Source organism: Saccopteryx bilineata, chromosome 4 (assembly GCF_036850765.1).
Source record: "Saccopteryx bilineata isolate mSacBil1 chromosome 4, mSacBil1_pri_phased_curated, whole genome shotgun sequence".
In the NCBI taxonomy this organism is placed as follows: domain Eukaryota; kingdom Metazoa; phylum Chordata; class Mammalia; order Chiroptera; family Emballonuridae; genus Saccopteryx; species Saccopteryx bilineata.
In genome coordinates, this window is record NC_089493.1 from 102,694,790 (window position 1) to 102,712,401 (window position 17,612).

The 17,612-nt window shown below is 35.9% G+C and overlaps 1 protein-coding gene across 1 annotated transcript in view; it reads left to right on the forward strand.

The window, feature by feature from the left end:
• The window catches only part of G2E3 (G2/M-phase specific E3 ubiquitin protein ligase), an 87,895-nt gene that overhangs the window by 45,665 nt on the left and 24,618 nt on the right, over window positions 1-17,612 (forward strand). Inside the window, exons 4-9 of the mRNA XM_066277649.1 lie at window positions 2,141-2,238; window positions 4,251-4,352; window positions 6,694-6,818; window positions 8,010-8,175; window positions 16,099-16,205; window positions 17,204-17,320. Coding sequence (XP_066133746.1) covers window positions 2,141-2,238; window positions 4,251-4,352; window positions 6,694-6,818; window positions 8,010-8,175; window positions 16,099-16,205; window positions 17,204-17,320 — 715 coding nt within the window. The remainder of the gene's footprint in view (window positions 1-2,140; window positions 2,239-4,250; window positions 4,353-6,693; window positions 6,819-8,009; window positions 8,176-16,098; window positions 16,206-17,203; window positions 17,321-17,612) is intronic.

Here is a 17,612-nt window from a genome sequence, read left to right on the forward strand (position 1 = left end):
TGTGATCAGAGAAAGTGCTCAATATGATTTCAATCTTCTTAAATTTGTTGAGACTGCATTTGTGCCCTAACATGTTGTCTATCCTAGAGAATGCATCATGAGCACTTGAAAAGAATGTATATTCTGCTGCTTTAGGGTGAAAGGTTCTGAAGATATCTATTAAATTGAGTTGATCTAGTATGTCCTTTAAATCTGCTGTTTCTTTGTTAATTTTCTTTCTTGAAGATCTAGCTAGTGATGTTATTGGGGTATTGAAATCCGCTACTATTATAGTATTGCTGTTGATCTCACCCTTTAAATCCATCAAAGTCTGTTTTATATATTTAGGTGCTCCTATATTAGGGACGTAGATATTTATGAGTTATATCTTCCTGTTGGATTGCTCCCTTTATCATTTTGTAATGACCTTCTTTATGTCTTACTATAGCCTTTGTTTTAAAGTCCATTTTGTCTGATACAAGTATTGCTACCCCAGCTTTTTTTTTTTTTCATTTCCTTTTGCGTGAAATATTTTTTTCCCATTCTTTTATCTTCAGTCTATGTGTATCTTTTGTTTTTAAGTGTGTCTCTTGTAGACAACATAGTATGGGTCCTGTTTTCTTTTCCATGCAGCTACCCTCTGTCTTTTGATCGGATCATTTAATCCATTTACATTTAAGGTTGTTTTTGATATGTAGTTGTTTATTGCCATTTTATTCTTTAAAACTGTATTCCTCTTTTGCTATATTCTTTTTCTTCTTTGATCTGTTTACAACAGGCCCCTTAGCATTTCTTGCAGCATTGGTTTGGTTGTAGTGAATTTCTTGAGGTTTTTTTTTTTTGTCTGTAAAGCTTTTTATTTCTCCTTCAATTTTAAATGATAGCCTTGCTGGATAAAGTAGTCTTGGTTGTAGGCTCTTGTTCTGCATTACTTTGAATATTTCTTGTCATTCCCTTCTGGCCTCAAGTGTTTCTGTTGAGAAGTCGGAAGTCATCCTTATGGGGGCTCCTTTGTAGGTGATAGCCTTTTTTTTCCTAGCAGCTTTAATATTTTCTCTTTATCAATTAGCTTTGGTATTTTAATTATTACGTGTCTTGGTGTAGATTTCTTTGGGTTTCTCTTTAATAGAGTTCTCTGTGCTTCTTGAACCTGTGAGACATTTTACTGCCTTAATTGTGGGAAATTTTTAACTATGATATGTTTTAACCAAAGTCTCTATCTCTTGTTCTCTCTCTCTTCTTCTTCAGGACCCCCTATGATGCGGATGTTATTTTTCTTCATGTTGTCACAGAGCTCTCTTAGAGTTTCCTCAGACTTTTGAATCTTTTTTCTTTTTTTTGCTCTGCTTCTGTGCCTTCATTTATCTTGTCCTTGAGTAACTCGCTGATTTGATTCTCAGCTTCATCCATCCTGCTTTTAATTCCTTCCATTGTATTCTTTATATTTGATATTGTATTTGTCATTTCTGACTGATTCTTTTTTATTATTTCAATGTCCTTTTTTATATTTGCTATCTCTTTATTTAGGTGTTTGTAATGACCATCTATTGTTCTAATATCTTTGAGCATCCTAACAGTCGTTATTTTAAACTCTACAACCGGTAATTTGGTTATATCTGACTCATTCAGGTCCTTTTCTGGGGATTTCTCTTGATTCATTTGTTTTACATTTCTCTGCCTTCCCATTTTGTCTGTGTAAAAGAAGGTTTTGGCCACTGGAGTGCACTGGATGTGGCCTGTGTTCCCTAGGTGTCGTCTGTCTGCAGGCCCGCCACCCCCTCTGCTGCTGCTGCCTAGGGCATTCGGGTATGGGTGTTACCGGTGCCAGCCCACTGTGGCTGTTGCTGTGGTTTCTGCCTCTCCTTCATGGGAGGGGCTGTGATCATGTGCTTGGGTGTACAAGCCTCGGTGGCCTAGGCCTTTGCGCCTCCCCCTCGGGTAGTGTTATGTGCGGTGCAGGCTGCAAGCCTTGGCCCTGAGGGCAGGGATGAGCACCTTTGCTCAGCTGCGGGTCTCTGCCTGATTCTCAGCTTTCACCCCGCCCCTGCCAGAGGAGCCTGCTCATGGGACAGCTGCAAACTTTGGCTCCACGGGCCGGTCCTTAAGTATTTTTGAAGATCTAAAAAATATTTTTAATATCTATTTTCTTTTTCACTTTTAGCTTGTGTTTTCTGTCGTAAAAATGATGACTGTCCTAATAAGTATGGAGAAAAGAAAACTAATGAGAAATGGAATCTCACTGTACATTACTATTGTTTGGTGAGTATAATTTATAATTAAACCTTAGACATTTGCTATTCTTCTAAAAAAGAGAATTAGATCCTGATAACTGGTTTCTGAGAAGTGGATAAGTCATTTAACTTCTCTGGTTCTCATTTTGTCTATATGTAAAAATAGGATTTTCATTATCAAATTCTAAGATCCTGAAATTACTGGATACGTATAAAAACCTATAATTAGTACCTATTTATTTTTATCTAACCTTATAGTGCCTAAGTGGAAAAAAGGATTAAATGGTTCAGTCTTAAGGAAGTTGTTCTTTTTGCCACTTTCTTGTTTTCAGTGTTGCTAGTGGTAAATCTCATAAGACTTTTGAAGGTTAAGGAAGTAAAAGGAAAGCATTTTATTTCACAAAGAATCTGGAAAAGTTAATATTTGTAGAAAAGGAAAGAGGCTAATTTACGGTGGATCACTCAAAAGGAAGAAAAAGTGATTTCATACTGAAAACTAGTCTCTCGTTTGTTCCTTCTACCAACTTCTCACTTCACTGTCTCTGTCTTAAGTTCATATTTTATGGGTTCCTCCATAGTGTCTCACAGCGTGAAATCTGACTTCTCCCAGAGGAAGTGATGGAAAAAAGAGAGAGAGAGAGAGAGATAAACCAAGATGGAATCATATGACCTGGTCTTTAGTCACTTACTACTGTTACTTTTTGCTTTATGCTATTTGGTAGAAGTGAGTTACTGAGTCTAGCCCACCGTTCAAGAGGAAGGGAATTAGGCCTCACCTCTTAAATAAAGATGTATCAACAAATTTGTGGACATATTTTTATAGTCAACACATATCCATGTAAAAGCTCTTTAAAATGCTTCCTTGAGAAAACATCTGACATATTCCTTGGTTCTCTAAGACTATGATTTTGTGTCTCAGTTACCCTATGGATTAAATAGACTTGTAGACTGGTCTGAGAACCTAATTACTTTGTACTAAGACTTAAGGGAATATGAGTTGGCATTCCAAATTTGTTTTTAAGTAGGGGTTTATTATAATTTGCATCACAGAAGAAAACTTTTTCCTTTTTTGTGTTTATTTCACTTTTTATGTAGTAGAATTAGGAAAGCTATTTTATTAGTGGGTTGTTTTTCATAACTAATTCTTAAGTAATGTATGTTACTTGGTTTTCTTAAGAATCTAGAATACCGATTAAAATAAGCCTCTTTAATCACAAATTTAAAGTATTTTTGAATTATTTAATTTATTTAATGAAATCAAAATTTTTCTTACATTCTCTTTCTAATGAGTTTAATAATTCAGAAAGATACTATCCCTAGGCTCAAAACTTACAAGATTCTATTTTATTGTGAACAGAAAAGTATGGTAATGTTACAAATAACAGTGGAATGTTAGAGATGAAAGAGAGATCATGTAATTTAGTCTAGTGATTTTATTTTTGTATTTAAGGTTAGAGGCATTAAATTACTTTCCTAAGGGTCCAGAAAGTTGGACACACAGCCTGGTTTGCAAGCCAGGATTTCTTATTCACAGTCCTATGCTTTTTCTTCCTTTAACATATTTAAACTGAAGTTAAAAATCAATTTTTAAAAATTTAAATAATTATGATTCAGTGAGTTTCCAAAGTTGTCTTTCATGAATCCAGCTAGTTTGACAACCAGAATTATTACCAGTAATCTGGATTCTCTCTTAAGTATTTACTGTTATTACACTTAAACTTACACCTTTCAGTATTGACCACTTTTTCCCTCTAAAGCTTATAGTTTATTTTTTGCTTTCCTTATTTGCTTTTTCTGTTATTTTCTGTAAAACTTTGGAAACCAGTTTGAATATATTAACTATTTATATACATTGTCTTTCAAATCAAAGAATGTGCGGAGCCTCTTTGATCATGAAAAGTAACTAGTAGTATAGGTAAGAGGTGATTGAAATTTGAGTTGTTTGATGTCTATTTTTATTAAAATATTATATATATATTTACTTATTTACTCCAAACTAGTTCTTTAGAGTTTGTTTTCTAATTGAGAATATATTCATAGTTGATGTCAAGTGGAATTTGGCAAAGAGGTAAAGAAGAGGAAGGAGTTTATGGTTTTTTAATAGAAGACATAAGGAAAGAAGTGAATAGAGCTTCTAAACTGGTAAGTAATTATTTTACTCACTACTCTAAATACCATCAATATTGTTAATATTAAAGAATTCTTTTTCATCAGTTTCTCCACTAGAAATTTGTAAAACTTTGATTTTATGCTCCAGTGCTTACTGATGCAAATATGGTAAATTTCAGAACATTTGTAGTTTTGCAAATGAAAGGAAACTTAACTGCTCCTGGATAGTATATGTGACAATATTGGTTTCACTTCCTTATCTTATTCCACCTGACCCATCATTTCACTGACTGTTGCCATCAGAATAATGAACATATTTCACCGCTGCTGTTTTGCAAAATTCAATCCTGAGTCAACTCAGCCATTCACTTTTCGTTCTAATACTTCAGTTGCTGGGTTGGAATGATGAGTTGAGGTAAAAAAAATAAATTATACAACTATGCAGACCAATAATTTATGATCTCCAGACCTTTTTTGGCCTTCTGTGACATTGTGTGCTTGTGATCAGTTCCTTTTCCTGTTCTCCAGGATTAATATTCTGAACTTTAACTCATTCACTTAGTTATAATTTGTGTATCTTCTGTGTGATAGTTAATAGATTATGTGCACGGAAAGAACTGTAGGTCTCCATGTGGTCTGAGTAGAAATAATGAAAGTGAAAGAATGAGAAGGTTAAATATGAAGATAGAGTAGTGGCCTGCAATCTGCAACAGATAATTAAAATAATGTTGTTTATCCCCCTTCCTGTCTCTGACCATATCCCACTTTCACCCCTTGGCAAGTCTGGAAATTAAGGAGGATGGGAAACAAGCACTTCATACAAGACATTCTGTAAGGGAAGCATGTAGAGACCTTTATTTTAGTTGAAGTAAAGAAATGGAGGCAGTTTTTTTAAAAATGTTGAGGATGAAGAGGTCTTGATGATAAAATAGAGGCTCTAAAAAGCACAAGAGAAAACTTTGGGGGAAAGGTTATTTCTGCCTTTATCTAAGGGCCACATGAGAGTCTTAGTATCAAAATTCCTCAACCTCCTGCTGATAGTTAACTTGCAGTGAAAGAAGTCTTCTAAAGGTCCCCTTATACAAGGTTTGGAATACCTGTTTTCTTAAAACATCTGAATTCTTTTGAGTATACTGTATTGTGAACCTTTGAGAATATATTGATCCTATAGAGGTATCTCCATTTGTGACCCTAAACTTGAATTCTGTATGTCATTTTACTGGAAGAGCACCAGATTGGCAAGGTATTCTCCTATGACCTGGTGATACTTAAGGGATCAATGTTAATCTATAAGCTCTTCAGTGGTGATCATTATAATGGCCATCTCAAGGATTTCAAAATGTTTTATGTACTGTTCTGTATTTTAGTAATGATTGATTCTTCTAATAGCCTTTCTGTTTGTATACCACTGTTGTAGTTCAATTAGTGGCAGTTGTATTGTGTTTATTTTCTAGAGCGTTATAATTAATTAACACAAACCAGGTTATTTAAAACAGAAATTTATTCTCACAATTCTGGAGACCAGAAGTTCCAAAGCAAGCTGTCAGAAGGATTAATTCTTTCTGGAATCTCTGAGGGAGAATCCATTCCATGTTTCTCTTCGAGCTTCTGGTGGCTGCTGGCAATATTTGCATTTCTAGGTTTGCTGCATTATAAATAACTTCAGTCTCAGCTTCCTTTTTCACATGGCCTTCCCCTCTGTGTACCTGTCTTTTTTGTTTGTTTTTGCTTGTGCCTTTGTCTTAAATGTCCCTTTCCTTTCACTTACAAAAACATTAATCATTTGATTTAGGGACTACTCTAAATCCAAGATAATCTCATCTATGAGATCTTTAACTAAAATCTACAAAGAACCTATTTCCAAATAACGGTACCAGGAATTAAGACTTGATCTGAACACATCTTTTTGGGCGTCACTATTTAACCTACTATGGGTACCTAACATGTTTTCATTTGGTTAGGATAGAGTGAGTGAGGATAGCCAATTTTTTTTAGATTGGTTTTTAGTATTATTTTACTGTTCTCCTTGATGAATATTTTCCAATTATGTATTTTCTTTTGAGATTTGAATGAGTCTTTCATGTATAGCCATTATATTGATAAACCCTTCTGGCTTTTTAGGAAGTAGGAAGAAAAGAATCTTCTTTTTCATGTGCATGTGTTAGGTTACAGATGTTTCCTATATCAGAAATTGTTACAAGAGTGAATCTTCAGTGTCTAGCTTGTTTCTGGGTAGAAAAAAAAAGTGTTTTCAAGAAATTTCTTTAATATATCATCACCACAAATGTTGTATAAAAAATAATATTCTGACTCCCCAAAAAGAAGAATGGTGCTCAAATTTTCCATGTTGTGACCCCTATTTATTTTCTTCTAGAAATGCTGTGTTTGTAAGAAAACTGGTGCTTCAATTGGATGTGTTGCACCCCGATGTAAACGAAGTTATCATTTCCCATGTGGCCTTCAGAGAGAATGTATTTTCCAATTCACTGGCAATTTTGCGTGAGTTAACTGTGAAATATGAAAAATGATGGTTAAAGATAAATGGATAGCCTGACCTGTGGTGGCGCAGTGGATAAAGCGTCAACCTGGAATGCTGAGGTCGCCGGTTCAAAACCCTGGGCTTGCCTGGTCAAGGCACATATGGGAGTTGATGCTTCCTGCTCCTCCCCCTGTTCTCTCTCTATCTATCCCTCTCTCTCTCTCCCCTCTCTCTCTAATAAAAATGAATAAATAAAATCTAAAGAAAACAAAAAGTATATTAAGAAAAGGACGTTTAAAAAAAAAAAAAAAAAGATAAATGGATAATAGAGATGGATATTCTAACATTATAATTCCCTTGTTAAATTTTTTCCAGCTACACTGAGTTTATACATTTCATGTACATTGTATAAATACATATAGAGCGAATATATATATGGAGTCATTTCTATCTGCAAAGTCTTGAGAATTGTCATGTCTGATATGGACTTTTTTAGCTCTAGAATAAAAGATGGAACTGTAAATGTCTATTCATAGTGAAAATTTCACCTCATATATTTCTAAATTTTTATATTGTTCGTTAGATTTAATAGTGCAGTGTTCTTTCACAAAGCCATATTTATTTCTCTTTGAGTAAATTGAAGACATTTAAATTTGGTGAAGTCCAAAATAAATATTATGCCCTGCAATAATGCCCCTGAGAGTTTTGTTTCATCGTATGAATTTTGATATTTGGTATTATGAGTGTTCCATTTCTTTTAGTCTTTGTGTTCTTGACAAATTTAATGGATTTTTACTATGTACATAAACTGCAGTTTTGATAATACAAATGAACATAAATTTAGTTATGAAATAAGTTATTTGTAATTTATTATATGATTAAATTTTTTAATTTTATGTTCCTTTAACTTTATAGTGTTTAATACAATGTTTACATATTCTGTTTCTAACAATATTATATAGGATTTTCAACATAATATTAGTTATTGAAATTCTGTGAGGTAAGTCTTACCACCATAAGATTCACATTTTGAAAGTTCATCATGGTCATAGATTATAAAACTGATTTATAGTACCTAGTGTCCAGTGTATTGCAGGTTAGTTATGAGAAAGATATTAATAAATTTTCTCTTGTAAATGTGAATTGTAATGCTAGCATAGTTATGCTCTATAATTTATTAAATATTGGTTTTAAATAATTTACATTTTTAGGTCATTTTGTTGGAACCATCGACCTGTTCAAATAATTACACCTAATGATTACAGTGAATCCTCACTATGTACAATTTGCTTGGAATTTATTGAGCCTATTCCAACTTACAGTGTATTACAAAGTCCTTGTTGTAAAAATGCTTGTTTTCATAGAGACTGTTTACAGGTAAGATGTTTTATAAGCTTTTCCTAATATAAAATTTGTTGCTTGCTAATTTGAATTTTAAATTGGAATGAGTTAACATATATTTTAGCTCATACAACTTATAACTTTTAAAAGCAGTTTTATTGAAGTATATTTTACATATAAAATACACAGTATTATACAAATAATATTTTAATACCTTAGATACTGCTTTTTAATGTATATTTACCTAAGGATTTCTTTGTCCTTCACAATGAACAAAAATGCAGGTTTTAATTCCCAAGTTATTTATATATTTAAGCTTAAAAAACCAATGTATGGAGGCCTGACCTGTGGTGGCGCAGTGGATAAAGCGTCAACCTGGAAACGCTGAGGTTGCCGGTTCAAAACCCTGGGCTTGCTTGGTCAAGGCACATATGGGAGTTGATGCTTCCTGCTCCCCCCCCCCTCTCTTCCCTCTCTATAATGAATAAATAAAATAAATCTTAAAAAAAAAAAAGGTTATAAAAAAAACAAACCAATGTATGGAAATGATCACATATCATTACTATTTATAATTGTAATCTAAGCTACTTCAATGTTATTGGCCTTTTTTCTTGTATGTCATACTTGACAAGTTTTCAAGTAAATGAAATAATATAAAACCTGACATTAAACAATTTAATATGATTTTATTCAAAAAATACTTGAAAGTTAAAAAGATGTTATTAATAACATCAAATATGTAGTATAAGTGTATGAAAGTGGTGACTGATAGACAGTTACAGCTAATAGAATGCCAAATAACAAAGGCTTAAGTTAATACTGTTTTTTAAAACATAGCTTTTATTGTTTACTAAAATAGAAGGTTACTATTGAAAAGGGTCCCTACCCTGTTCATTGTAGCGAACTATTTTGTGAGTACTTTTGCACTCCATCGTCCTTTGCTACTGTTAATCTCCATCTTCTCCCCCTCTTTCTTTTTGTTGTTGTCACAGTTTAAATTTGGTTTTATTGTGTTCTTCTTGGAGCTTTTACTTGTGGCTCTGTTTTTTTTTGTTCTTTGTATCTGATTGGAGAACCCCCTTTAGTAATTCCTGGAGTGGGGGTTTTCTGATGATAAATTCCCTCATCTTTTCTGTATCTGTGAATGTTTTTATTTCTCCTTCGTATTTGAAGGATAGCTTTGATGGGTATAGTATTCGTGGCTGAAAGTTCCTCTCTTTCAGGACTTTAAATATTGGGGTCCACTCTCTTCTAGCTTGTAGAGTTTCTGCTGAGAAATCTGATGATAATCTAATGGGCCTTCCTTTATATGTTGTATTCTTCTTTTCCCTGGCTGCCTTGAGAATTTTTTCTTTGCTGTTGGTTTGTGTCAATTTCATTATGATATGCCTTGGAGTAGGTTTGTTGGGGTTAAGAAAACTTGGAGTTCTGTTTGCTTCTTGAACTTGAGGCTTTAGTTCTTTCCACAGGCTTGGGAAGTTCTCATCTATTATTTGTTTGAGTATGTTCTCCATTCCATTTTCTCTCTCTTCTCCCTCTGATATACCTATTATTCTTATGTTATTCTTTTTGATGGAGTCAGATAATTCTTGTAGGACTATCTCATTTTTTTTAATTTTTGAGTCTCTTTCTTCTTCTCTCTGTTGTGCCTCAAGTTGCTTGTCTTCTATTTCACTAATCCTCTCTTCTATCTGACCTGTTCTATTAGCTAAGCTTGTTACTTCGTTTTTCAGCTCGTGAATTGAGTTTTTCATCTCTGTTTGATTTGTTTTTATAGTTTCAATTTCCTTGGACATATATTCTTTGTGTTCACTGAGTTGTTTTCTGAGCTCCCTATATTGCCTTTCTGTGTTTTCTTGTATATCTCGGAGGATTTTTAGGATTTCTATCTTGAATTCTCTGTCATTTAGCTCCAAGGTTTCCAATATATTAAATTTTTTCTCCATAGATTTTTCCTCATCTAGCTGTGTTACCTCTCTTTCTTTTGTATCCATGATATTCGATTTTCTCTTCCTTAATGGCATCTGAGGGTGGTTTTGTTGATAGTATTAATGAGATTTAATAAAGAATAAAAAGTTAAAAAAAATAAAAATAAATAAAAAATCGAAAAGAGTTGTTTTTTTAAAAAAAAATTAATAATGAAATAAAGAAAAATAAAATAAAATAAAAATTTTTAAAAAAAGGAAATTATTCCCCCCCTCCTTTTTTCCTCTCCTCTCCTCTCCCCTCTTTCTTGAGAAAATCTTGTGGTGGACTGTGAGTTATAACAAACAATGCCTGTGATGGAGGGCCTGAATTGGGGAAAAGTAATAAAGGGGCAAAAAAGAAAAAAAGAAAAAAAAAAAGGAAAAAAGAAAAAAAAAAGAGCGTATGGACCCACAAAAAGCAAATAAGGAAAAAATTTGGGTCAAGAATAAAATGATTTGCTTTTAGGTGTTGGTTGTCTAAGAGTTATGATGAGAGGAATAAGAGGAAAACGGAAAAATGGGGGGACAAATTAAAAACTTACTATTGTATTTAGTGGAACAAGAACTAGATAATATGGAGAGCCAGGGATGGGAGCACTGCTAGTGAGTTAAAAAGGTGAAGTAAAAACCCCCCAAAATGCCACAAACATAGGTTTGAGTCCCAGATAAGATAATTTGTTTGTTATTGAGGTTTGAATGAGAGGAGATGTAAAGGAGAAAGGAAGAAACTAATATAGAGGGAGAAAAGAAAGAGAGAGAGAGAAAAAAAAGAGGGAACCACTAAGAGAAGAAAAAAGAAAGGAGAGAGAGAGAGAGTTAAGGGTTTTGGAGTGCAACCCTCATAGAGAGAAAGGAAGAGAAGAGAAAAGATAATGGGAGATGTAACACTTATGGGTAGTGTAGTTCAAGGAGAGGAGAGAGTAAGACCAGTAGAGAGTTAATCGGCCAAATTGGAGGAAGAAAAAAAAGTATCAAGAATGAAGATAAGAGAAACAAACGAACAAATATAATAAAATGTGATAGGTTATAAAGTCTGCAGATTATTCTTGATTTTGAGAGGTTATCTTCTTGCTTTTTCTTTTCTCTCCCTCTTCCTGGTCGGTGACACTGTACCCCGGGTTCTGCCCCTTTGGCACGCTCAGGTAGAGGCTTGCAGTTGATAAGTCTCTATGGCAATGTCATGTATTGTGCTTTAGTCTCATGGGAGTCGAGGCTCATTAGCATTTATAGGCTCCGACAGTGAAAGAGTCCGTGTTCCTGGAGCCTTTCTCCTAGTCTTTCCTTCCTCAATTAGTAGCCTGATAATCCAGCTATGGGGTTGCTGCTGCCTCTGCCTGGATAGTAAGAGGCTCAAAGAGCTGGCAACTCCCCACTCTATTTCCACTCAGCACAGGGCTCTGGGTAAGGCTCAGTCAGTCAGAGCTGCTAGCATAATCAGGCAGGCTTTCCGCCCACTCAAAGACCACTGGCTCTGCCACTCTGTCCGGTAACACAAGCGGGCGCCCACTTCTGGGGGGCGCTTGGAGGAAACTCTCACTCACTGTCTGCGACCAGGATATCCAGCCAGCAGTCTCACGCTCTGAGTGAAACCCCCAACCGCAGGGAAAAGTTGCAGCGTTGGAATTGAGTCTCGCTCCGTCCCCGTGCGCGGCTTTTGCAAGGCGCTGGGGCGGCTCGAGATTTCGCTTTGGCCCACACAAAGGCCCCTGACTCTGCCCCTCTCTGCGATAACACGGGCGCACACTGCGGAGGCACTCGGAGGAATCGCTCACTCCTTATCTGCGCGCGCACACCAGGATATGAGGCCGGCCGCGGTTCCCTCTGAGTGAAACCCTCACCAGCACGGAAAATCTCCACCGTTGGAAGTAGTTCTCACTCCCTCCCGTGCGTGGCTTTCCCAGGGCGCTGGGGCTGCCCAGAGACTGTCCTCGGCCCACAGAAAGGCCTCTGACCCTGCCTCTCCGTGGGGCAACACAGGCACCCACTCTCGGGGCCTAGGAAGAAATTCTCGCCCACTAACTGCGCACCGACCAGGAGACCGGGTAAAATGGCCGCTCCGCTTGTCTTTCTTTGTTTGGGTTTGGCGCGAGTGTTAGCTTGTATTGCCCGGGTTGCCACAGGATCAGATTTTCCTCGGCTTGGATCTGTGTGCCACAGCCTGGTTCGGCCGTTTGTGCCGCGGCGGCCTGGATCTATTCACCCCCTTTGCCCGCCTCAGTTTCTATATTCACAGTTACCAGAGAAAGCCGCCCTGTTTAGGTTAGTGAGGAAGGCGGAGCATTTCTTACTCCCTTTTTCCTTCGGGGTTTGGTTATATATTTAGCCAATTTTTCACTCAATCATACCTTTGGGTGTATTGCGAAGCATCTGGAAGCTCCAAGTATAGGTTTTTCTGCTTCTGGTTGAAGATCTTGTTGAGTTTTGGGGGAGATTTATCGGTATCGCTTCCTACCCCGCCATTACTCTGACGTCATCTCGAAGGTTACTATTGATTACAGATTATCCACAAAAGGTTTTTTTGTTGTTTTTTCTTTTTTTTTTTCATTGATTTGCGAGAGAGCGCAGCATCAATTCATTGCTCCACTGAGTTTTTCTATTTAGTTGTGCACTAGTTGGCTGCTTCTCATATGTGCCCAGACCAGGGATTGAAACTACGACCTTGATGTGCTAGACGCTCTTTCACTGACCCACCCAGCCTGAGCCCACAAAAGTATTTTTTTTAAGTTAGAAGATATTGTAAATCCTTTTATATTTTAATAGTCTTAAAAGTACTAACAGTAGTCAAAGTAATAAAGCATAATTGGTTACTTTTTTTTTTTTTTGTATGAGCCTTGAACATTTATATTTAGGACTATTCAGTGAAAAATGTCAGGATAGAGCCTTTTTTTTTTTTTTTTCTTTTTTTAGATAGAGCCTATTTTGTTGAATGAATATTAGAAATTCTGCAAATTCTTACAAAGAAGTGTTTGTAAAACAATCCAGAGGGTACAGTTCATAAACATCATGAAGTGTTATCTTTACCTATTGAAGAATTTCACATTATATGAGAATCTTAAAGTAATTTAACTTTATTAAGGGTTTGTATTTGAATGAATATAATTGCTGCCAAATATATTATCTTTTTAATTTTGTAACAGTATGATGATATTTTTCAAGATGAATAAGATTTGCCTCATTTATGTGCTAATAATGAATCAGGGAGAGATTCTCAAACTTGACCTAGTATGCTTAGGATTTTTTGTGATCACTCTGAAAATACCAAATTTCTAATTCTGTCATTAGAAAGTAGAAATAATACTAACAAAAGTGTAGGTCTACTTTATGCAAAATACTCACAAAAATTAGGGGATATTTCAAAAGGAATATGAAGCAATAAAATATCCCCTAATTTTTGTGAGTAGTATATAACATAAAAATACAGCCACATGGATACCTGTTTATGATAGAAATATTAATAAGTTGTTACCTGATTAAAGTTAATTTCTATTCTTTAACACTCCAGTAACCGGTTTTTCTACCCTGATACTAGAGTCTTAACTGAAATAATAAGTGGAGTCTATTTACCCTGTCTAGATAGCTACAACAATACCTGAATAATTGTTTTAAATCTCTGAACTTTGTTAATATAAAAGAGTTAGAGGAAGTACAAACCTATGCAGTAGAATGAGAATTGTATGTGGTTAAGCAAATTTCATTGTTTTTTACTACAACAAATGCTATATATATTGTGATTCTGTGAGGAAAGACTATATATTAGTATTATAAAAAATTGATGGAGCCCTGGCCAATTGGCTCAATGGTAGAGCATCAGCCCAGCGTCTGGAAGTCCTAGTTCAATTCCCAGCCAGGACACACAGAAGTGCCCATCTGCTTCTCCACCCTTCTCCCTCTCCTCTCCTTCCTCTATATCCCTCTCTTCCCCTCCTGCAGCCAAGGCTCCATTGGAGCAAAGTTGGCCTGGGTGCTGAGGATGGCTCCACGGCCTCTGCCTCAGGTGCTAGAATGGTTCCCAGTTGCAGCGGAGCAAAGGCCCAGATGGACAGAGCATCGCCCCCTGGTGGGCATGCCAGGTGGATCCTGGTTGGGTGCATGCGGGGAGTTTGTCTGACTGCCTCCCTGCTTCTAAATTTGGAAAAATACAAAATGGAAAAATTTTACTCTGGATATGTAGAGAATTGTCACTATTCTTGGTCAGTTTGAATTTTTCCATCATTGCTTTAGTCTTGTTGGTATCTTGGATATGTCCCATGGTGTTTTTTTCCTCCTTGGGCACTTACTCTCTTATATCATATCCTATATTTACTAAGATCTTGGTATCTCTTACAATTGCTTACAGACCCATTAGGTTCAGAGATTTTATAACTTGTTACTTTCCTACCACATGGTGTGTGTGGTACTACTTGCTAGTTGTTTGAAGCCGGACTCCTCTTTGTTAAGTTCTTTCTTCACCAGCTACAAATCATTCCCCAAGTCTGTCAGATTTGCTTAATAGATTATTTTGTGTATCCTTTTTTTTTTTGCTATTCTCTGCCTTCTATGTGATTTAATTTCAGGCTATATACATATAATTTTTTTTTAAGTAGACTTTTGCAGGAACCTAATAACTGGTTTTTCTCCTGCATGCCTTATTTCCTGTCATCTCTTCACACTACTGGCTTTGATTTATCTGTTCAGATTCATTACTTAATTTAGTATGGCCAGCATGTAAACCCTAAGTATATTATTGATTAGTTTTCTAATCACATATACTTTCTTTTACCACCTGAGACTTGAGATATGCTATTTTCTAGTTTTTTAATGTTTTTTGTCCCATTTTCCTGGCAGACCCCTGTATCTACTTCCAAAATTATTATTAGTAGTATTTTTTTTTTGTATTTTTCTGAAGCTGGAAACAGGGAGAGACAGTCAGACAGACTCCCACATGCACCCAACCGGGATCCACCTGGCACACCCACCAGGGGCGAAGCTCTGCCCACCAGGGGACAATGCTCTGCCCCTCCGGGGTGTGAGCCACTCTAGCGCCTGGGGCAGAGGCCAAGGAGCCATCCCCAGCGCCCGGGCCATCCTTGCTCCAATGGAGCCTTGGCTGCGGGAGGGGAAGAGAGAGACAGAGAGGAAGGGGGGGGGTGGAGAAGCAAATGAGTGCTTCTCCTATGTGCCCTGGCCGGGAATTGAACCCGGGTCCCCCGCATGCCAGGCTGACGCTCTACCGCTGAGCCAATCAGCCAGGGCTCAGAATTATTTTTGACTCGACCGTTTCTGTGACTTTTTCGTCAGATTTATATAGACTGAGGTACTTCTTCCTCTCTTCTGTGTATATGCTTTAAAAAACTTTTACACTGTATTATAATTGTATATACACAAGAATTCTTTGAAGTAAAATTCCAGTCATTTTATATTTCTGTTTTTGGTAAATAACATAGAGTTTGGCACCCATATATAGTAGGGGTTAAATATTATTAAATGCATGTGTGTTACTAGTTTGTTTGTTTTTTAACGGGATTGGTTCCTCTTTCTAGTGTGGGTTTATGGTTTTCTGTCTCTTTCTGCATAACCTCTTCCTGCTGCTCCTCTCTTAGGAAGAAAATTAACAGATTGAGTTTAAAATAGAGCAAAGGATGCTTTTTATGTAATACTTATTTAAACATATTTCCTAGATAAAGTAACTCAAGATTTTTACTATTTTATTCACAGAGATAGGCAACACAATATTTGGGAACAGAAATGATATTAGACACCAAAGGTTGAGAAGAATATATGGGTGAATAAATAATACAACTTAAGAACAGTCCGCTTACTACCTTAATTTTTTTGACCATTTGGAAAAAAGACCTCCAAATTTTAGCCATGGGATAACTTAGTTTATCAAAGTTTGAGAACCATTAGTGTATAAAGTAAGATTTTATAATATATAAGTGAAAAATAACACATGTACTGTTAGCTTTTAAGTTTATAATCTAATTGTTAATAGATTTTTTATTTTTTACTATAGGTTCAAGCACTTAATGCAGGAGTCTTTTTCTTTAGGTGCACAATATGCAATAATAGTGACATATTTCAGAAAGAGATGTTGAGAATGGGAATTTATATTCCTGAAAGGTGAGTAACATATAGCCTTTTGACAAACGATATTTTAGCCTGATCAGGCTGTGGCGCAGTGGATAGAGCGTCGAACTGGGATGCAGAGGACCCAGGTTTGAGACCCTGAGGTCGCCAGTTTGAGCGCAGGCTCATCTGATTTGAGCAAAGCTCACCAGCTTGGACCCAAGGTCGCTGGCTTGAGCAAGGGGTTACTCGGTCTGCTGTAGCCCCACTGTCAAGGCACATATAAGAAAGCAATCAATGAACAACTAAGGTGTTACAGCGAAAAACTGATGATTGATGCTTCTCATCTCTCTCTGTTCCTATCTGTCTATCCCTCTCTCTAACTCTCTCTCTGTCTCTGTAAAAAAAAAAAAAAAAGATATTTTAAAAGGATTTAATGATAGTGCAAATAATCATTTATGTCTGATTTTGTAATGATGGACAAACAGCCATTTCAAATGAGAAAATGTAAATCCACCCCTTTCTTCGCCTCCTTACCCCCCAGATTGCTAGTTTTTGAGACTAAGGGATTGTGACTTAAATGTCTCATTAGTTGATATATAGTTTCTTAATGAACACCTCAGTTGTATAGAATATTAATTGATTTATATACAAGAATAGTAGGCTTCAAAATCATACATTTAAATTAAGAGAATCAAGATGTGATTTAAAAAGAGAAAAATTTTCTTAATATTTAAAGATAAGGAATCCAGAAATAATGGTACTAATGCTGAAATTGAAAAATAAATGGAAGTGAAATTTTAATAAAAATATAAGTTTTAGAAAGTTTCTGCTTAAGTTTTTATTTAGCATTTGAAAATTCAATGAGACTAAGTGTAGGATAAAATGACGCTAATGGAATGATAGAAGATAATGATTGATTAACTCTAAAGGAAACAGATTTTATCCTCACTCATTTCTAAGTGTGTGAGTAGTTTTTATTTTAGGTTGATTACCAGTCCTTTTATGTAACATTTTAGATTAAAGTATATTTTATGTCTCTTCATTTACAGAGATGCATCTTGGGAATTAGAAGAAAATGCTTATCAAGAGCTTTTGCAGCACTATGAGCATTGTGATGTACGAAGATGTCGTTGCAAGGAAGGGCGAGACTATAGTGTGCCTAATAGGTGTGTTGGGAAGTTCATTTGTGCTTAATTAGTGTTCATATTGAAACCTTCAACTTAGAAGCAGAGTTATAGTTAGTGAAATGTGTTTGCTCTTAGGATGTTTGAAGTTTTCACTTGAGATGAAGTATATTTATATTTACATCTGTTTACAGAAAAATTATTGCACTCAATGTAATTGCAGCTTGCTTACTTGGTGCATTTTCTGAGGCTCTGTTTTCTAGTGCTGCACTGGTCCTATATAGTAGCCACTAGGTAAATGGCTAATGAACACTTGAAATGTGGCTATTCCCAA